The 23014-nt window shown below is 43.3% G+C and overlaps 1 protein-coding gene across 2 annotated transcripts in view; it reads right to left on the bottom strand.

The window, feature by feature from the left end:
- Positions 1–23014, bottom strand: part of ofcc1 (orofacial cleft 1 candidate 1) — a 102397-nt gene that overhangs the window by 35028 nt on the left and 44355 nt on the right. The window contains exons 15-17 of one of the 2 annotated variants that reach the window (XM_090199082.1): positions 18283–18371; positions 15577–15755; positions 391–643 (exon numbers count right to left, since the gene is read on the bottom strand). In XM_090199082.1, the coding sequence (XP_090055208.1) occupies positions 391–643; positions 15577–15755; positions 18283–18371 (521 nt within the window). Of the gene's footprint in view, positions 1–390; positions 644–2782; positions 3181–15576; positions 15756–18282; positions 18372–23014 lie in introns of those variants that run through there. The other variant, XM_090199083.1, reaches the window with a different exon arrangement.

Below are 23014 nucleotides of genomic sequence, written 5' to 3'. Positions count from 1 at the left end.
AGGATATGATTGGACAGTACACATGTATATTAGACACATACTGGACATTCACCTTGGATTATCATTTATGTTCATTGAGGTATACGGTGGTTATTGAAATTATAGATGGATCAAATACCAGGCCAAATAATAATACACATATACACTGCGTGGCTTTCAAATAGCCTCTTATCAACCTCTATGTCATGGTTTCACATTCCGCATAAGCAACTGAAAGTCATCTGACGGTGGAGTTCTTTCGGACAGACAAAACGGGATCCCTGATGCAAAAAGACATGGATCTAACCTTGTGGTTGCTTTTTTCCTAACTTCTAAAGTCACTTTGCTAAGATAAAGTGAACTTCCCATTTAATGTGAACACAAGTGTCCAAGTTATTTTAAGTGACTTACCCCCAGGACGGCATCCACTACAAAGACCGCCAGCGGGTCCAGCACTGTCCACACTCCCAAAGCCATGATAAAGTTTGACGTGAAGGAGGGGAGTGAGCCAAACGCTAGCTGACAGCCCCATCTGATCAGGAGCAGCAGCAACGTTACGGCGTTCAAGGTCAGAGGTCCCACCACGACCATAGCCAACTCCTCGCGGGTATGAAGCAAGGAATTCTGGTAGACCAACTCCACGGTGTGAGCATGGAACTGGAATCTGGAAGGGGGGGGGGGGGGGGGTAGAGGAAAACAAGAGAAGTGTTAGCCTACATCAGCTCTTTGGGGCGCTCCATCCACTCCAAAACAGAACACATGTACATGTGATAGCACACTGAAATAGCAAAACATTCATGTCTAAATATATATTGTATAAAGAACATACTAGTAGTGTTTTTGTGTGCATCATAACCAAAAACGATTAATTTCCGTTTGTGATGGGGATCACATGATGAATAAAGTACATTGCGACAAAAGATGATGGATCTACAGTACCAGTCAATTCATAGTCAATTCTATAAAACTAAGCATGCAACTTAAGTGTTGTGAAACTGTAGTTTTCGATAACAAAAGGTAAGATAAGATGTACTGTACCTACACTCAACAATTCACATCATGGCTCATGAGTTTCTTAATCTACCATCTGCGAGTAGTGCTTGTGTGAGTAAAGAGGTGCCTGTTTTGCCCATTAATTCACATGTGATTCACTTAGAGAAACAACCCACTCTCAGCCACTCGCCATTACTCCCACTGATGGTCCATTTGTACTCCTTCTGAACCAACACAACACTGCTAAACCTACTATCACTTTCTGTATTCTCAATAATTCATCTGTTCGTCTATATGCTACGCTCATTTTGGTTTGTCTACAATTCTGTCCTGACCTGTCTAGAGGTTTCCATCTTCAGTTTAAGTCAAATTCCATGGCAACTTTACAATTCTATAAACAGTCATTATATCCCTATCCCTGTATTTCAATATACCGTATCTGTGGTTTGTACCAGGTGTTACAAATGTCATTTTTACAGAAAGATATATTGTTGAATGTTGACAAAGACTTTCCATATAAAATGGGGAGTAATAATACTGATTTAGTACTCTGAGCGGGCCACAGAGTGGTGTAATGTCTAATGTGCATGTGGTGCTCTTTAATGACTGGGCCTGTGAGGTGGTGGTGTGATATGCTGGCAAAGTGGCTCTTGGCCACCTGACTGGTGATGATGTGTGTGTGTGTACAGTCTGTGTGTGTGTGTACGTGAGAGTGCTGGGGGTGATGGGAGAGCCGCGTGGGGCCTGAGTGAGAGTGTCTCGCTCATGAAGGGCCCGCTTTGCTGCCCGCTGATGTCCCAGAGGCACTATTGGGGGAGGGTATCGGGTGAGACAGGGGGCTAGACACAGGGGGTGGGGCAGGGGGGAGGCTGTCAGCACACTGGCCATCCCCAGACTGTCAGAGATGGAGACAGAGAGCTAGCTGGGGACTGCCCATTACAGGGAGAAATGCTCAGAGGAGGAAGCGGCCAGACATGTGGAACTTGTCATCCGTTGGTGGCTGGTGACCCCCTCGATTTCCATGTTTTTTTCCTCCATCCCCCCTCCCTCCACTCCATTTTTACTCATGCACATTTTTCCCGTATTCTGTCAGATGTCTTTTCTATGATTTAATGCTTGTAAGCATATTCACAGTCTAGCTTTTAATGTGATGAATTAAATCAACACCATGTGCTATTGAGATGTAACAGCCTCTCAATGGCATCCTACTTTGTTTATTATGAAATACTGTCTACAAAATAATAAACAATACATTCTTTCCAAATAATGCACACGCAAGAATGCCTGTTGAAATCAATGAATTCTCCCACATGGTTTCATTAATGCTTAGGCAAGTCTTGTTAAACTGGTAATGGGCAGATTTTTATACAGTATCTAGTGGGAGGGAGTGTGTGAGTACTTATGTACATCTATGCACACACACACACACACACACACACACACACACACACACACACACGCACACACACACACACATCTAAATCTACTAATAATATGCATATCTTATCTTCTGGGGATAGGTAGCAGGCAGTTGAATTTGGGCATGCTTTTCATCCAAAATTCCGAATGCTGCCCCCTATCCTAGAGAAGTTAAACTGGTAATGGGCAGATTTTTATACAGTATCTAGTGGGAGGGAGTATGTGAGTACTTATGTACATCTACACACACACACACACACACACACACACACACACACACACACACACACACACACACACACACACACACACACACACACACACACACACACACACACACACACACACACACACACACACACACACACACACACACACACACACACACAACTTCACTGCACTGTGCTAGCTCTCGCCTCTTCTCTCCTCTCCCATGCACTCTCTCTACACACACACAATCACTCCTCCTCCTCCACCTCCTCGGAGAGAGGAGGATATCAAAGGAAGCACACTCACTTGTTGACAGGAACTGCGATGGCCTGGAGGAAGAGCCACTGGCTGCAGTAATGCAGGTAGAGCCTTGCAAACCAGATCAAAGCCAGGAGCGGCATAATGAGGCAGAGCTGTGCTGCTGCTGCTGCTGAGGAGGAGCGCCAGCCCCAGCGCCGCGGTGACAGGCCCAGCTCTGACGGGATCATGCGGAGAGCCAAATGTGTACGCTCAGCAGCCCCACCATTGCTACCACTGCCGGTGCCGCCACCGCCCGGCCCTCTGTAGGAGAGCACAGGCCTGGAAAAAACATCACACATACAGTATATACAGTATATACTTGGATATACAGGGAGAGAGGGAGACACAAGAGAGATTTAGAAAGATGACAGCAGGAGAGTGCAGGGCCTGGAAACAACAAACACACACACACACAGGCCTCTCTCTCGTCTCTCTCAGCAGCCCCTCCTACCCCTGCTCAGCTTCTCTCCACACAGGCCTCTCTCTCGCCTATCTCAGCAGCCCCTCCTACCCCTGCTCAGCTTCTCTCCACACAGGCCTCTCTCTCGCCTATCTCAGCAGCCCCTCCTACCCCTGCTCAGCTTCTCTCCACACAGGCCTCTCTCTCGCCTATCTCAGCAGCCCCTCCTACCCCTGCTCAGCTTCTCTCCACACAGGCCTCTCTCTCGCCTCTCTCAGCAGCGCCTCCTACCCCTGCTCAGCTTCTCTCCACACAGGCCTCTCTCTCGCCTATCTCAGCAGCCCCTCCTACCCCTGCTCAGCTTCTCTCCACACAGGCCTCTCGCTCGCCTCTCTCAGCAGCGCCTCCTACCCCTGCTCAGCTTCTCTCCACACAGGCCTCTCTCTCGCCTCTCTCAGCAGCGCCTCCTACCCCTGCTCAGCTTCTCTCCACACAGGCCTCTCTCTCGCCTCTCTCAGCAGCGCCTCCTACCCCTGCTCAGCTTCTCTCCACACAGGCCTCTCTCTCGCCTCTCTCAGCAGCCCCTCCTACCCCTGCTCAGCTTCTCTCCACACAGGCCTCTCTCTCGCCTCTCTCAGCAGCACCTCCTACCCTGCTCAGCTTCTCTCCACACAGGCCACTCTCTCGCCTCTCTCAGCAGCCCCTCCTACCCCTGCTCAGCTTCTCTCCACACAGGCCTCTCTCTCGCTTATCTCAGCAGCCCCTCCTACCCCTGCTCAGCTTCTCTCCACAGTGCACCTCTCTCTCCCCAGTGCAGCCCTGCTCCTGCTCAGCCATTCTCTTTCATATAGAGGGCACAGATGGAGAGTCTGGATGGAGAGGAGGAGAGAGTGGGTGCTGCTGGGCCAGTAATGACCTGGCATGGAAAACTGGAACGCCACATTAGGACAAGACTGAGAACATAAGAGCCTCTCTCAACAGGGCTCTAGTCTCCCCTACCATCTCCAAACTTAGTACACACACACACACACACACACACACGCACGCGCGCGCGCGCGGCTAAAGACACAACATGTCCCCTTGTCAGTGTGAGAAAAGTCAAACAAGGCGAAGGAGCATCCTAATATTTCTCCAGGCAATGGCCCGTGGACATCCATACGTCTAGCCATCTTTCTGTTCCCAAAGATGCTTGGTATTCACTTTGTAGTGTGTACCCAGGGAAATGGTTTGCATATAATGCCTAAAGAGGAAAAGCAAAAATAATCAATTGTTTCTCTCCATCCCCTCATCCAACTGTACTGTTAGATTTGAGTCCAGTGGAGCGCAATTCACCCAATATTAAGTCACAGGATGTGGCCGGTAATTTCCTAAATCAAGTCACAATAAACTAAAAGTGATCATCAACCAAACCCCGGAGGAAGGCACTCTGTGAAGTGTTAAATTATTTGTGTTAAGTTCTCAGGTTTCCTTGCAGATAAACACGAGAGATCGCTTCAAGTTCTTTCCATGTGGGAGAGCTCGCTTTCATTCAGAAAATGCCCAGTCAACAGTTATAGACTGTAGATAAATATTCATGCAGCACTCTGAAACAAACTGGTACAGTGAGGATAAACTACGTAGCATACAAGTCAATTACTGGAAAAAATACTACTGCATTCTGTCAATGCACTTATTCATGAAGCCCATACTGTAAATTTAGTGTGTTACAAACTAAATGTGGTGAGTTTTTAACAAAGTGCATGTATTTTGTCTCTACTTGCTGTTTTGTCATTGGAAAAAGGTCAGTTGTATCATTCTAGGCCTTATCACGACTCTGGCTTCGTGGCGTGGTACAGAAAGGCTTTCCGCACGTCGGCAAAAGTAAAATTACAAAGTAGACAAAAAAGCTATGTGTCACAGACATAGGCAAGATGATACCCTGTCAAGAGGCATTACGGAGGAACTGCAAATACAACCTGACTCCCATCTTTCTTGTAATGAAGATATTGATGATGCATGAATAGGAATATTTTTAGCTGTCTCCACACAAGGGGGCTACTCAAAGCCAAATGGGTAACGCAATGTGAAATCTGTTATCACCCACTGAATTGATTTCATTGTGGGACCTCCAATTACCAAAAGTACAATATTTAAATAGCAGGGAGAGGGGGTGTGATGAGAAGAAGGATTTTCACTCCAATGTCACGCCTTATTGCAAAGCTATACAGTGCCATACATTCAAAGAGACATATTGTGGACATAACGTAGATACTATTTCAAATGTAAAAAAGCTATTCCATATATACTAAACAAACATATAAATGCAACATGCAACAATTTCAGTTATAATTCATATAAGGAAATCAGTTATTTGAAATGAATTCATTAGATCCTAATCTATGGATTAGGCAGGGGTGCAGCTATGGGTGGGCCTGGGAGGGCATAGGCCCACCCACTTGGTAGCCAGGCACACCCACTTTTTCCCCACAAAAGGGCTTTATTACAGACAAAAAATACTCCTCAGTTTCATCAGCTGTCCGGGTGGCTGGTCTCAGACGATCCCACAGGTGAAGAAGCCGGATGTGGAGGTCCTGGGCTGGCATGGTTACACGTGGTCTGTGGTTGTGAGGCCAGTTGGACGTACTACAAAATTCTCTAAAACAATGTTGGAGGGGAATGTCCATATATATATTATTTTTTTTCCCCAGTTTATTTTAATTGGAGTTCATTGTAGTTTATTTCTCAGTTTTCAAAAAAGATTAGCATTGCATACACCAATAATCGGAAACAACTCTCCATGAATAAAATCATATAGCTTCAACTAAAATCTGGATAAATTTGCAACACACCCCTCTCCAGTTGAATGTTACAAGAGAGCATCTCTCTCTACATATATGATATACCACGGACATGAACGCCATGCTCTTTAAAAATATCAAAATATTATAAAGTAAGCAGCGAGTAGGGACAGGTATTAAGCCTTTAGGTTGGCATGGGTAATGATGGCAGTACTGCAGGGAGACAGTGTGGCGTGGAGTTTAAAGCTGATTTATGCGGAGATGGCTGCAGGGGTGGGAGCACGAAAGAAGGTAACCCTGAGAAATATCCCCCCTTCCCATCAGTTAAGGCTAAATCTGGGGCCACTTAAAGACCAGATTCATCATTTATTGTAGGATTAAGTTATTTGCTGTCACTTTTTTTCTGGGGGGGGGGGGGGGGGGGGCATGGGCATTGTTTTGTAAATGTACCAAAACCACTTTTTTCTGAAGCCCCATTGTTGGGGAACGGATTCTTATCTGCAGATGTATTTTTTAAAAGAAACGCTAGCTAGACAGTTCGGCAAATGCCCCATAATGTTATTGTTTCTTCACACGCTGAATGCATATCGGTGACGTAAGTCAAAAATACTGGAGTTTTTAAGCAAAGTGGAAAGATAGGACTGACAAAAAAAAATGACATATCATCCTTGTTTACATTCTATGTTCTGTAAGCAAGGCCAGGACAAGGGAACTGTTTTTCCTTTGCGTTTCAGAAGGTTTGTCTGACATAATGGCAAACCATATACAGACCGATTTCCAATCAGCTTCTATAGCTTACAACTGAGGACAACATGGGTTTTCAAAGGTATTTGAGCAAAAACCAGCTAAGAATGTAATAATACCATCCTGGAACCAAAGTCCTATGTCACTTCCACTTAAGGGCCCCAACCACACACATTACACACGGGCCTGCTGCTCCACTGCAGTGTATTAGAGAATACATGCATAAATTAACACTCAAGCTTTTATGCTCCACTGGTGCAGCAGCTACACTCACTTTACAAGATTTACAGGCAAATATCTTCAAAGTCAAAGTATCTTCCTAACTCCCAGTTTTCAAAAAAAGCAAGCATGCTCCCTCTCCTTCCGTCTCTCTCTATGTTTTTTACTCAAGCAGTCTCACTTAAAGCGAGCGTCAAGCCGCTGAGTGGTGGAAAGAGAGCTGTGCTTTTTTGGTGATTGATGGTAAATCGCGGGATTAGCAATATCACAGTGTATGTCTTCTTTATAGCGACGTGTTTTACACAACACATCCAAAGCGTGCCTGAACTTCAAGGAGGATTTCACAGGCCTGCACTGCACTGAGTTACAGTACCTGGTTCTTTGAAGTGAGAGAGAGACAAGACATGACTGTCTCCTCCTCAGCAGCTGATGGGCTTTTTTCTTAAGTTAAGGGTCGTCACACAGTGAAGGGTGCATATGCTCCTCAACACCACTGCAGCTCATTGCACACACACACACAGGCGCAGTAGAACAGCATTTATTTTCTACAGTGACAGTAAACTAAGATTGTTATCTATAATTGACAGCAGACTAAACCTGGCCTACAGATGTTGGACCTTAATTTGATCACTCTTTTGTTGCTGAAACATTTAGCAGGAAATGCAGGTGAGCTTTGTGATTTACATAAATGCACTGAAAACCCACACTCACACACAGTTATATTAACAGTACTGCACTTTTCATGTAACCTACTTTTGTACAGCTAATAGCCTAACCACCTATCAAGCAACATTATGGACTAAATATTAAAATCCTGTTGCTGCAGGATTATTTTACTGTGACAATATAGGTCAAATTAAGATCCTACATCTGTAGGAGAGAGAGAAAGTCACCTAGTTAATCTGACCCTTGATAGCTTTAAAAAAACACTTCCTGGTAAAACACGAGCTGGGAATGAATGCTTCAATCAAAGCAGCGAGGGGCACTATGTGATTCCAACAGCCTGACCTTTCTAATGCTGCTGACAATTAACTAGGGACAATATTGTAGTCAGGCTGGCATCACTGTCACTGTGTGCCGTGTCCCCTGGGTCAATAGGGAGGAGGTAACTCTGCAAGCCATGGGACAACACTACATCACTGTGTACACAAATAGTTATCACTAGAAATATCTAGGTGTTTCTACTTCTGAGGTAGAAGTATCTGTAATAGATTGAACAATCTTGGCATGTAAAAATCTGGAGCAGGTGGGATGAAGTCAAGCAGGAAGCTATGAAACCTCTTAACAGAAACAAAGTGAAAATCCCAAATACACTCTCTCCCATATGATATATTAAATGATAATCATATGGTCCAGCAGTGGTGGTATTTTTCCAAAAGCAGCCAAAAAAAGGGACGTAAAAAAGCCCACAACAGCATGCCCGCGAGGCCATAACCGAGGCTTTCGGTTAATTAAGTCATCTTGGTATCATCTTATGAGAAGTTTTATTTGTTATTTTTAAAATGTGCTCAATTTTCTCGAGGTTTAACTTAACATTGTTTTCTTTTTCTCCCAACCCCTACAATTACCTTAACATCTTCAGTTTTATATGTTGCCCCATTTCCAGGACACTGGCAAAGCAAGATACACATAAATGAGTTTCATTGAGAAAATGGGAAAGCAGTAGGTATTTGGGGTATAGTAAAGAGAATTATGGCATCGTGACTCAGCTGTAGAATTGGAGTACATCATATAATTAGAATAGCATAATGCCTGTACTGCCAAATTATCAGAATTATTTGCAGCTGAGAGGGACTGGGAGCCTGGGCTCTCTAACCTAATCAAAAGTAGTGAAAAAATATGTTCCACTTAATTAGGAGGCCTTGTTTGACTAATAGCTGCCTGGGCCTTTTTTAATGCGAGGAGGAGGCTCTTACATGCAAGGCAAGTGTAGGAGAACCAATGAAACGCTAGCACTGTAATATTGCTAAAGAACTGGCAGAGAGAAAGGGTAGTCAGAGGAAGGTTCTACCCAAGCCAAATATCCCCCCGAAACGTGTTTTGGCCTCGTTCATGAGAACAGGCCTGCCTGTTTACATGAGGTAGCCATTCTTCCCTGTTTTTCAACCCAAAATGCAACATGTGGCCTTTTTATAGACTTGATGGATTTAGGATTAAAACATGGAAATGGACGGGTCCCATAGCGAACCATAAATAGCGGTGGAAACATTAGGATTCGCATGCACCTGGGATCAACAAACCAAAGGGGCTACCCTTATTCTCCCCCTCTATAAACACAGCACTTAGCATCCCAAAGCAGGTTGTTTTCCATCACCTCAGTATAATTCTGACCTTTAAAAAACAATCCAATGCTTTGCGGTGTGGTATCGCTGCAGTTTAATAACCCCTCTGATTATGGCAGGGGAAACAACTAATCACAAGTGCTCTGGAGAGATCTATTTGGGTGATGTACACTGGGAGGCCCCAAGAAGCCTCCTGAGAATTGCATCAGTATTTAACATGGTAGTTTCATTCTACTCGTGACCTTGTCTTCATAACTGCAGGACATTGTCACCAGAGAGAGAGAGAGAGAGAGAGAGAGAGAGAGAAAGAGAGTGAGATAGAGAGAGGAGCAACAAGAACTGCTGCACTCCCAGCATGCATGTGTGAGGCTCTTCTCTGCACCAGGCAGGTTGCACATCACGCTACCCCACATGCCACTGCACACGCTCCCAGCAGGCATGTTAGTGTCTCAAGGCTCCATCATGCTCCACTCTCGTTCTCTCACTTTCTCGCTCTCTTATCTCACCACACGTTCAGGGTTAGGGGGGGGGGGGGGGGGGGGGTGTAGGTAGGGGAAGGTGGTGATGGTTGATGTTCTGGGTTAGGGAGTGTAGGTAGGGGAAGGTTGTGGTAGAGGTAAGGGATGGGGGGGGGGGGGGGTGTAGGTAGGAGATGGGGGTGGTGGTGATGATTGGCCAACTAAGACTGCATCCTTCCATCAGGGCCCACTGGCAGACTGTAATCCCAGAGCCATGGGGCTCCAGGCCCACAGAAACCTCCAGAGTGTGTGTGTGTCAGGCACAGGATTTACACTGGGAATGGGCCAGCCAACGAAGGGTGAGACTGACAATAGCGACCCAGCCCATACCGACAAAGCTCATGCACTCACGTAAAAGACTGGTGTGGGGAAAGGACGCTGGAATAGTCTACCCTACAAACATAGCGATTGCCACACATGCCATTGCCTATGCAAATAATTGAATCCAATGACTACCCAGAGAACAGGGAAAGGTAACAACAGGTCAGTCGGACAGCAATGATTCAGACAGTGTGCTTTGGCTAAAATTGACAATACCCAAAATGGTCGGCCAACGTCATATTTAGAAATACAAATATGTCTGTCAGACGGTTACAGCCTGTCAGCTTATTAGAAGAGCAACTCGTCAGCAATGTTGTTCTAATGGAAATCAGGATCCCGTGTTTATTTGTACAAGGAGAGTGTGTTCTGTATGTTTGTACTACAGTACATTAGTCAGTATGTCTCTGTCTTATAAAAGTCACTTCCATCCAAGCATCATTTATTGTTTTAAAAACTATTTTGGGAAAACTACTGGAATGAGTCAAACTTTTTCAAGATGTTTATTGACTTGGCAATATTTTTCAGTGTTCATGTCATTCAGTTAACATGTGAAGACAAATGAACTGGAAAAGAGTGGCAGAGCAGCCTCACCTTTGCCCCTGCCCTCTGTGCACTGTGAACATCTCCTCTCTCTTTCTCCGTCTCTCTCTTTCTCTCTCCAAGGCCCCATAAAGGGGATGTGGGAAACACAGCTCACTGACCCAGACCAGACGATACCAGACTTGCCAGGCCTAGGAGGGCCTTTCTCTGATCGTATGCCCACTTTGCCAGGGACGAGCAAATGGCATCAGGGCAGGGACCTGCCTGTTAGAAAGCTGACAGCGCTGATTTCCTTGAAGTGGGAGCAACATTTAGCGCGACCCGGAGGGGTGAAGGCAACATGTGCTCCCAGGCCACGGATGCAGGAAAGGGCTCTGGGAACCTGTGGTGGGTGACCGCTCGTCACCTCTACCCACAACTCCACCGAGCATTACATCAGATTTGATTGACCCCTGCTGGGTTCTGGATTAGAGTAGCGCAGTATGTGGGATCGTTGAGGAAGGTTGTTGTTGTTTCAGGTGGTTCTCGCTCTCTCCTTCTCTCTCTTTCAGGTTCCAGGCGTTCCTCTCTGGTTGTTGTTTACATCAGTGTGCACTAGTCTTTTTTGTCAATGCGCTGTCAAATCAGCGATGCACTTCAGTGCAATATTTAGATAACCAACCCATAACAAAGCACAATGTGTTTTCATAGCCATTTCCAAACAGACAGGCATAGAAAAAAATACTTATTTTATTTTTCTTTCCAAAATCAGAGCGGCGTTGCCGACAGAGGGAGAGAGGGGCTTGCCCCCTACCCCGCCAACAGGTGAGCGTCGTCGATTCGTGACCTGGCGGTATTTGGCCAGCCCCTCTCGTCGTCACACACACAGCCGGAGAGGCAGGGACTCAAGCGGCGCCTTGCCAAGCCCTGCCGGGGAACGGGTGGAAGGGAAGTGTGGATCTCCAACCCATCAGGCTGGAGGGGAAAGTAGGTCACTGTGTTCCCGACTTCCTGGTGACTCCACGGAATGCCACAATGAGAACTGTTAGGGTTCCGAGTCTCACAGAGGAACAAAACAGATTTTCTACGATTTCCCCCGTATGCCCTATGGACTGCAGCATGCAGCATTTGGTGTTGTGCTGCAACAGTGCAGCACAACACCAAATGGTAGACTGAATGAATGGAAGGAAGCTAATGGAAGATAAGGTACCAGAACAGAGAGAGACTGCACTGGGTCAACTATGCTCTGATGGATCATAAAAACCTTAGAAAGCATTAAGGCCTCTGACCACCCATGAGAGAGATGCCTTTAAATTAATGATTACTACAGTTCAAATACCAAAAATCGATTCAACAGAACCGACCTAATTTCTAAAGCTGCACATAACAGTAATTCTTCAAAATGTCGGAATTCATTATTTGCGACAGAAATAAAACTGAAGTCGAAACAATCCTCTATTACAGTATGTGACAGTGCAAAATCCAAACGAGCGATAAGGAGACATACACAATGCTATCAGACAGTAGAGCTTCTCCTCTACCAGTTTCAGCATGGACTGAATCTACTGTGGGGATACTTGCATCATCCTGTGGCCTCTGGAGGCGAAGGGTGTCGCTACACTTTGTCTTATCTTTCTCCCTTTCTCTAACAGAAAAGTCACAGATATAATTGATATGAGATTTAGGGGGTACATTTCAGTGTAATTAGAGTCTTGATAATTGGGCTAATTAGATCTAATTGTTATGTGAGAGTGAGTTTGATTAAAACAGGTTTCCCCAAAACGAGAGAAAAAAATATTTAGTTGGATACCATTGCTGCGACACACTCGGCAGTCTAATTAATGCACAAACAGAGGGGGAAAGCAAAACACATTTGAGGGACAGATGATTGTGAACAAATATGTTTTCTGTAATGACCTATAGTCCTCCAGACCAATATAGTTGACTAATGAGTACTGGCCCCTTATGAGTACTGGCTCCTCATGACTACTGGCTTCTCCTGAGTACTGGCTCCTCATGAGTACTGGCCCCTTGTGTCAATGCTGATTGGGTCTTTAATATTATTAGAGGTGCTCATGTGTAGAGGTCACAGTTTAAACTTCAAGTACTGTTATCATCTTAAAGTTCAAGTTGGGTTTCACAAATCCAATGAAAACTTTCCTAACAGATAAAAAGGCAACTCCTCCCACAACAGATTACACCAAAACCCACTACAATGAAATCAGGAGGAGTTTGCGCGGCCCACTAAAGTTGGTAATAAGAGGCTGTTAAAGATACATGTAAATGCAGCTACCACTTTCCTGTTCATTTCCTATTTTATTTGGAATCAGAAAAGTCCTAAAAATACAGATCACCATTGACTTTAAAATGCTTTGTTGGATTGTTACATTGTTTATCGGTCAGTACAGTAGGCTATAGTAGTCCGTTCAAATATGTTTACCTTAGTAAAAGTTGTTGCAGTGGTATCCAGTAGCCAATTGGCCATATCAAATTACAACACTAATCAAACACTTTGATTTTATTCACTCACATTCTTTTGAGAAAGGTGCTTAAGAAGTCTCCACTCGCAGACATCAAATAAGGTGGAAGGGTCGGCGAGTGTCTTTCATGTTTCTTCAAACAGATATCAACTGAGCAGGAAATTCCTGCCTTTTTATTTGCGGGGAATTGTCTGTTATTGTCAATACTTGCACTGAAGAGCATTGTGTTTTCCTTTGAAATTGTAATTCATGGTTAACGGTTATTATCGTGCAGCGACGTATGTTTTGGGATGAGTTGCATTTGAGGTTGGCAACTAATACCTTTTTACGTTTTGATATGCAAATCGAAGGGGATAAAACTGAGAGGGGAATATAATCAAAACTCCAAGAAAGAGAGGGTTGAACCAGATACTGCCCCATAGAGCTAAAACTTCAAATGGAAAACATTATTTATGTAGGCCCGCTATATTATGTACAATACACAACATTCAATGTCTTTTATCATCTGCCAGAAGGTGTTACTGATTTCTACCTCGTTAGAAGCAGTAGAGTGGTTCATCTTAGGGAAGACTTTATTCTCTAGTTCTTGTTAGCGATAATGCACGGCGTGTTTGCTCTTGTGTGGGTAAATTACATTCTTGTTGAATTAATATCCAGCATTGTGTATTATCTTAAAGGAAAGTTCAATATTGGCATATGATTTGCAATTTGATATGGTAATGATATTCCTGGTAATATTGTTTGAGCTTCATCAAGATACCTTCATAAACCAAATAGGCTATGGTCAAGAGGATAAGAATCTTGAGGTTAGTTGCAACCTGAAAATACAGTATGTTTTGAACGTTGTTCACAGTAGCCAGTGTGAGCGCGGTGTGTATATCTGATTTGCCCTAAAAACAAGGCTCTCATCAATGGGCTCAGTCTCTCGTGGTTCTCTAGATGGCAGTAATATCCCTCAATCACCCCAATATGAATCCAGAAATTCTGAATAGAACACAGAGCTCCAGCACACGGCATCACAGATGACATCATTACAGTAAGAAGAGTGGAATGGTGAATAAAACAATACCAGTATCCCCGTATGCTTGTTCCCCATACAGTCCTCAGGTGCTAGACATGCCCAGCGTAACTCAAAAAGCACTGCAGGACTGTTTGGGATATTGAGGAAAGACAACATCAGTGCCTCTGATTGCTGTGATGAACAGATGTAATGTAGGACGAGTGAGCTCTGCTTGAAGTTTGAGCTCGGTCTTAAAACGTAATAAATATGGGAGTAGCTTTCTAAGGCTTTAGTTCATTATAGGGCATAAAGGCAAAATTGTAATATGTTCCACAGCTTAACACATCTTGAATAATCAACCAAGTGTCCCAAAGTAAAAGTAAAACACACTTTAAATGTTTCCCGTCGTATAGTCTGCCCATACAAGTTAGAATCATTATGTGCTTTTCTCTTCCTTCACTTAGCATTGTGTCGTCATGTTTGTGGCTTCATTTTTGTTGTCGTGGTAATGATTTTAATTCCCCTGGTGTGTTCGGGAGATGCCAGAGTGTAGTCTCTGATCTTGTTTAATATGCCACCGGAAGCTATAAATTACAAACTACTCTGAAATGAGGAAACACAGGCCCCTTTTTAATCCCCTGAGAGCGTGAGGCTTTCCCCCTCATTGTGATGGTTGCAGATTCGCCTTGTATTCATTTATGTTCTCAAATCTCAAATAAAAACAAATACCTGCAAAACTTTGTTTCCCGTTGAAATAAGCAATACTCACTTTATATTATTTTAATACTCTATGAAAGTATTTTTTTCTCAGACGTGTTTGGCGGAGGTGTTTTATACCATGTGTATCCTGGGCTGTTTGTGCTTGATACACCCCTGTTTTCTCATTCAAATCAAATGCTGTAGGCCACAATAAAGAGAAAACATTTGCCCAACCCTCTTATTCAGTTTTGTATTGCAGGGGAATTGAAAAACAACTAACCACACAGTGACAGAGGTATCTGTGATGAGCCAATGTTGCCATGCGTACCCCTTTTAAAGATCTTACCCCATAGCACCAGGGGAGATACATAACCACGATGGGGTTGGAGATATCGGCACTCACTTTTTATAAACAAAGATATAAAAAAATATATATGGGGGACTGGAAATGATGCAAACAATTACTTTGATAGAAACCACAATCTATTTGCAATATTAAAGCTGATCCACCCCCTAAAAAAATAAAAATGGGTCTTCTTCACAATGCACTACCTAAGATGTGTGAGTGTGCCATCGTTTCTATAGTAGTTATTACCGAGACATTCTGCGCTAAAATGGGGCTATCGCGGCCCCGTTTCTGCGAGGCAAAAAGCTGTCCTCACACACATTTCCTCCGTGCTGCGACTGGAAGTTGTATAATGAGTGGTGAGACTTACTGTAGGGAGAACGTATACTCCTCCATCTCCTTAGCCCAGAGATTCTCCCTCTTCTCCGATGATGCTGCAGCCGGAGCTGCTGTCTCCTGTTTGTCAGCCTGGCCCTGCAGAAGCGGTGGAGGTGCCGCGCTCCCTCTTACATGGGCGCTCGAGCTATTTATCTTGTTGATTGGCTTCTTCTGTTGGGGAGAGCACAAATTGGGGGGGGGCACAACACATGCGGATGTCGTTTGTAATCAAAGCAGGCAGAGCAGGAAACGGGCCCCGATCTATCTGGGGATCACATGGAGACAGTGCATCACACTTTTGAGCCACTGTTCTCTTCCAGTCTCAGAACTGAATGACACCCAAATAACACATATCTGGAGAGGAGCAACTTTGATGAGGGAGAAACAAGGCGTAGATGGAGAAATGCAGCAGAACGTATAGGGCAGATGTTGCTGTTATTTACACTAGTCGTGGACTGGTGTAAACACAGTCATAATGGTAGGAAGTGGGTTTTAAATATTTCACCTGCAGAGGTACTTCAGCGCCTGATATTATATGTTAAGCCCGGCAACGTGTTAACGGCTTGCTTTACCTTGTCCTGTCAACTAGTGCTGCCTTGCCCTTGGGTGGGCTTAGGCTGTCTGCTAGCTAGAAGTTGTGAAATACTTCCTGATTATGTTAATCAGCTCCCTTGTTTGAAAAATATCCTTCCGTCTCTCTCGCTCTCCTCCACCTGTGAGAACTGTGCCCAGGATGTAGTAAATAGGGTAAGGCCCCTATAAAAGCCCCATTGGTTTTCATAGTGCAATCTTTGCCAAAGAAAGTGTGAATTCCAGAGTGATGATCACAATAAAAAAGGTGGAGAGAGAGAGAGAGAGAGAGAGATTTAGAGAGAGAGAGAGAGAGAGAGAGAGAAGAGGAGAGGAGAGGAGAGGAGAGGAGAAAAAACACAGGAGACATATAAACCACAATGTTCTCTGGTGTCTCTACAATACATTTAATGCAATATCTTAAGAGCCAGATTTTCCACTGCGATTCCTGCCCTCTGGGCTGAAGTGGTCGCCTGGAGAAAATACATTTTAATTAGCCAGGCACCGTAGGTTGAGAGGGGGCTGAAATTTGATCCCCCGCGCCCAGGTTGGGGCAGGTTTGAGATCACCGCACTTAATCATTAGACAACTGGCTTCAACCGGGTGACATTTGACAGAGTTAGCAGCGTTTAAAACCCTGCAGCTTTGTGGCTTCAGAAAAAAGAACACCTCATATCAACAAACTTATTCATTTAAGAGGTCAGCAGTGCTGATTATTGGCCGTCTGGAGACTAAGAGCCACTTGTAACGCGGCTGTAGAGGGGAGCTTGAGGAATAAAAGCTTGGGAAGAGTGTGAGGTGGATATTAGCTTATGTGGTGTTTATGCATCATCTGCTACAACAACTACCACATCACAACAACATCACAAACAACATCACAACCACAACATCACAACCATATCACCACAACAGCATCACAACCACAACTTCACAACAACATCACAACCATATCACCACAACCATAACATCACAACAACAACATCACAACCATATCACCACAACAACACAACCATATCACAACAACATCACAACCAAAACATCACAACTAAAACTTCACAACCATAACATCACAACAACATCACAACCATATCACCACAACAACACAACCATATCACAACAACATCACAACCAAAACATCACAACTAAAACTTCACAACCATAACATCACAACAACATCACAACTATAACTTCACAACCATTACATCACAACAACATCACAACAACAACACCACAACATCACAACCATAACATCACAACAACATCACAACAACAACACCACAACATCACAACCATTACATCACAACAACATCACAACCAAAACATCACAACAACACAACCATATCACCACAACAGCATCACAACCACAACTTCACAACAACATCACAACCATATCACCACAACCATAACATCACAACAACAACATCACAACCATATCACCACAACAACACAACCATATCACAACAACATCACAACCAAAACATCACAACTAAAACTTCACAACCATAACATCACAACAACATCACAACTATAACTTCACAACCATAACATCACAACAACATCACAACCAAAACATCACAACTAAAACTTCACAACCATAACATCACAACAACATCACAACAACAACACCACAACATCACAACCATTACATCACAACAACATCACAACCAAAACATCACAACAATAACATCACAACAATAACATCACCACAATAACGTCACCACAATAACATCACAACAACAAAGGAGGGCACAATAGCAAAGCAGAACGTGAGACAGCAATGCCAGATCAGCAAAGAAAAGTAGTTCTGTAATTACCACTTCAAAGTATGGCAGGTAACGTACTAGGCTTTGGTTCATTTAGCTTAAGTCCTCTGTAGCTCAGGCAGAGGCGTGTTCGGAGCAATAAAAAGGCCTGGCTGGCATTGCTGATTTCACAGAATTTCAGCTGCTTTGGCTTGTCAAGCAGATCAAACCTGGCTTTGAAGACCGAAAAAATACCTGTTAGTGTGAAATATATTTGGACAAATCTGAGATAATAACGACGGGAGGAGTGTGTAGGGCTGGAGACGATTTGTGTGTGTCGGGGGGGGGGGGGGGTAGACATTATTTTTCCTAAATCACATTGTTACCTTGTAGTGCATCCATGTCTCTGCTTTCTCTGTGTAGGGATCTCTCATCTCCTCTATTTTCTCAGGGACCACTACTGTGGAGTTCTTCCCTGTCATATAAGAGTGAAAGAAAGAAAAGAAAGATTCATGTTTATTTTCATTAGCAAAGCACATCTGGCAACAACAGTAAGAGAGAGAAAGTACTGTAACCATAAATCATTATTTATGTCTTAATGAATACATTTTTTTATCCTGGTTCTGCTTCCTGTAGGAGTGCTGGTAGGAGTTGACCAGGTAGGTTGTTCAAAAAGAAAACAAGCAATAAAAAGTTTGTTTAAAAAAACGTATTTGAGCAAAAATATCTCAAATCGTCAGTAAACAGTAGGACGAAACACTGATTTTATACACACAAACTACAAACACAAAATATAAATATCATTATATCATTATATATATGGTAACTTACATATTGACTAACACCATTTCGTCACATACAGTATCTAGTAACTGAAATAAGAAAAAGTAAATACAATTTAATGTATGTAAAAAAAATACTACAAAAAATGCACTCTTAAATATTTGTTAAATCACTATTTTTATCAATCAAAAGGACATCATTAATTTAAGCAACCAATCAATGAAATAGTCCTGCATAATTGACTATATAATTACCAAATACATGTTTCAAAATGATGTAGATTATTCCTAAAATAAAACAGTCAACACATGATTGCAATATTGTTCAAATATTTCTTCCCACTTCCAGTGGTACATACTGCACATGTGTGGTGTGTAGTGATCGTAGTCAGAGGCAGGTAGTAAAGTTGTTGCGTTGTTCTGTCAGGAGAGTTTGCAAAAGCAACAAAGTCTAAGAGGCTGATTTTCCTCAGAGAGAAAGAGAGAGAGAGAGACTTATGAAACGTCCCTGCACACACATCTCCCACAATCTAAGAAGCCAAACCTTCCGAGCCTGAACGCTCTAATGCATGCAATTAGACATGATGAAAAATCGAAAAAGAAATTAAATTTGGTTGTAATACATTTCTCCATTCTTCTTTCCTTTGGAAAATTACTTTTGAAGTGTTTTTTCCTCCCCTTTTTCTTTTCTCTCTCACTCTCTCTCTCATTTTTTTGCTGTAATTTAAATGGTAAGCCGCCAGATGTGTGTCTCATGCTTGAAGAGCCGGAGCTTTGCATTATTTAGCATATTAACATTCACAGAATTTAAAAAAGGGTTCTTGCATTGCCTGGAGGTTCTAATTAAGTAAACCTTAGCTTGATACATGTAAAAATTTCACTATGTGAAACTTTTTTTCAGCGCTTTTTTTCTCGTCTTCTTCTGCAGCCAGTCACATCTATATAATAAATATGGAAACCTCTGAGATGATATAATTTTTCTCTCTTGCTGCGGGATTAAATATATCAGTAATAATAACCTTTAAATATAGGCGACATATCAGCAAATCCGTCTGACGGCTAAAGTGTACTTAATGGCAAGACTGTTCAGCTTCCTCCTGGTTTCGGAGACTGACATCAGATTTAATTCCAACCCAGATGTAGTTCTTAATTACCAGGGCTTTGCTGGTAAACATTAGGAATGCCTACAGTTACAAGGTAATAAGCTTATATCTGTTATTTTCAGAGTGAAGAATGTTATTTTTTCCATGATCTGTCATGTGATTGCATAACTATTTAACTCTGGCTTGCAAAGTTAAGTCTTTATGTGTGCTGTCAACATTCAAAATCATAAAATGTTCTGTTAAAGAGATCCTACAGTATATACCGAATTCAGATTTATTTTTTTACTGTGACAGTTACTGTACAGTAAGTCAAACATGAGATGTAAGTTCTCCCGAGTGGCGCAGCGGTCTAAGGCACTGCATCTCAGTGCAAGAGGCGTCACTACAGTCCCTGGTTTGAATCCAGGCTGTATCACATCCGGCTGTGATTGGAACTCCCATAGGGCGGCACACAATTGGCCCAGCGTCGATCGGGTTTGACCAGGGTAGGCTGTCATTGTAAATAATAATTTGTTCTTAACTGACTTGCCTAGTTAAATAAAGGTAAAAATAAAGGTAAATAAATAAATAAAGGTAAAAAAGTCTCCTCATAGAAAAGCCAGAGACCGACAGAGATGGAAATTGAGAAGGTGTAAGAGAATCAATAACAGAATGGCACTGAGTCAATGACCCTTGTAGTCAAATGTACAAACATTATTCACAAACGTGGGTGTGTTTAACATGCTTTTTCTTTCAAATGCATTCAACAGACAATGAGTATAATTTTTTGCTATAGGTCCTAAAAATAGAATGAATTCCAGAAAAATAAGAATATATTAAACAAAGTAGTTACATCGAAATAATACAAACTCAGAAGTACCTTGCTTACGGGTTGGAAGTACTGCAGAAAGTGACAGGCATGCAGTTAAGCGGTACAGCTGAGGTCTGATATAAGCTCACTCACTGTTAGAGGACATTCATTGTCATTGTTTGTGTGTTAAAACACCAGCGCCGCTGTGGACGGAGAGAGAGAGAGAGAAAGAAAGAGAGGAGAGAAGAGAAGAGAGAGCACCATACTGCAGCTTCGGGTTTAATTCACCAACCCTGATTCTCAGATGGTGTTGGGCCAGAATTAGCACAGTGTTGACAGCTATAGGCTATGTCCATGAACTTGGAGGGCTGCTGCCACAACCCCAGTGTTGCTCCGAGGGTAGAACAACAGCTTCCTTGTTATCCAGCTGGTTCTCTCTGAGCTGGGAGAGAGAGAGAGACAGACAGAGTGAGGGAGAGAGACAGAGAAGGAGAAGAGAAAGAAAGAGCTGGGAGAGAGAGAGCGAGAGAGACCTCGGCTGGAAAACATGGCCCCGGGTCCACCACACTGAGAAGTCCAGGGCGCCGTTACTGCTAGTGAAAGCCGACCAGCCGAGCCCTTTCCACTCACCTGGGCTTCTAATTGCCCTGTGATTGGTCCAAAGTTGACCGTGGAGCCAAGGTCAGTGAATCATTGATTACCCGAGAGTGCCCTCGCTGCCGGTATTCGGTGGCGGGGTTTTATATTCAGCGATTGTTTCGACTCACAGCGATGTGGTTATTGGAACGTAACATTGTTTACTCGATGACGCAACTCGAAGTAGGATCACGGATCTTTGCAGTCTCACTTGAAGCTTGGATAACATGTTGGAATATTATAGCGGTGATTAATAAAAGGATCTTGTTGAAGTACACTTCACATCTCCATCTCTGTTCATTCATCAGCATAGAGGACATGCTGTATGTATGCGATGGGGGAGGGGGGTTAAACTAAACAGTGTTCCCCTTGGGTTCCGTTTGTCCCAATCTGTAACATCCACTTTGTGGGGTTACTCTTGTATCTATACAAACAGGCTTTGACATAACAATAAAACATCAATGTAGAATATGGACAGTGCAACATTAATTGGGGGACCATCGCAGAACGGTAGAGATATAACATTATAACGATATAACGTAGTGGTAAAGTTTGACTGGAATGACCAATACCCTAACCCTGAGGGACCTTTATCCTGAATGTTCAGGGCAGCGTTCCAGAGACAGATGAAAAATCCTCGAAATTGTGCTCAAGGGGGGTATTATGATGCAGTATGATGCATTGGCAAAACGAGGGGGAGAAAAGCAACAACACAAAACGAAACCCTCTCAACTCTGATCCGCTGCATCCAGTTACTGATCCACTGACGGCAATCATAGAACACAGGCCTAATCTAATTAGTCATTTGGATTCAAACAAACTCAAGTGTAACCGGATCATTCAGTTAATGTGAAAGGTCAGTTAACCCACACCGCCTCTGGCGACTCTCGTGTGTTCAAAAAGGAATATAGACTTCGATATGCATGGAGCAAACAAAGTAAAACCGGATTATGATTCTCATATGGTAAGTTTACTTTTCTGACACAACAAAGTCAACAGTGAAAAATGGCTATACATCAGCGTTTTTTTCATAATTTCTCCAAACTCGTCAAATCTATTATTTGGTATAGTCATCAAGGATGGGGTTGTCAGTCACTTTCTTGTCTGTAATAGACACCTCATCCAGGGCTGTGATAATGCGAGGGAGATTAATTAACTTAAGGCCCCAGGAACGCACAACTTTCAGTCTGACTGTCAAGTAAGACTATGTGTGTGTTATCCTATGACAAGAGGTCTCCATATACTTGTCCTGATTCTGAGGGAAGCACATAATGAGAAAAGCTCTGGCGTTACACGCACAGAAAGAAAAAGGAATCTCTATACATCAAAAACAGAAAGCTTCCTCCAAATGGAAGGAAATGGTTGAGGCCCCCGACTTTGACAGAGTGCTGGATAACAGAAATAATTTGTTCCTCTCTTTCCTCGCTGAATTTGATTTCCAGTTGTGGGCTAGGTTAAAGTTGTCTATCCAATCTCTCTCCTCAGAGCTTGACGTAATCTCTCCATCTGAATATCATAACTCCGCTCCGAGAAGTAATGCAACGTGAAAGGATCCATATGCAAATGTGACACAAACGTCAGCTAGACTTACGGAGCGGTGCCTTAACGGGCCTCCGCGAGGTGCTGTGAGGGACACCTTTTGATCCGTTACTCAAGGTACGGATCAGGTTCACTTCTTCTCCAGCCACCTCCTCACCTGAATTTTCTCTGTTGTTCCCCCCTCTTTCTTTTCATAGAGTGGAGGAGGTGGGTGTGGAGGACTGGTACTTTGCCTGTGTGGCAGAACATAAATCTCCCAGAATGCTCT

This window comes from Oncorhynchus mykiss, chromosome 15 (genome assembly GCF_057628025.1).
Source record: "Oncorhynchus mykiss isolate SJ-2025 chromosome 15, ASM5762802v1, whole genome shotgun sequence".
NCBI classification, from domain to species: Eukaryota; Metazoa; Chordata; class Actinopteri; order Salmoniformes; family Salmonidae; genus Oncorhynchus; species Oncorhynchus mykiss.
Note: the sequence above shows the minus strand (reverse complement) of the source record. Positions and strands in the feature narration are given on the sequence as shown.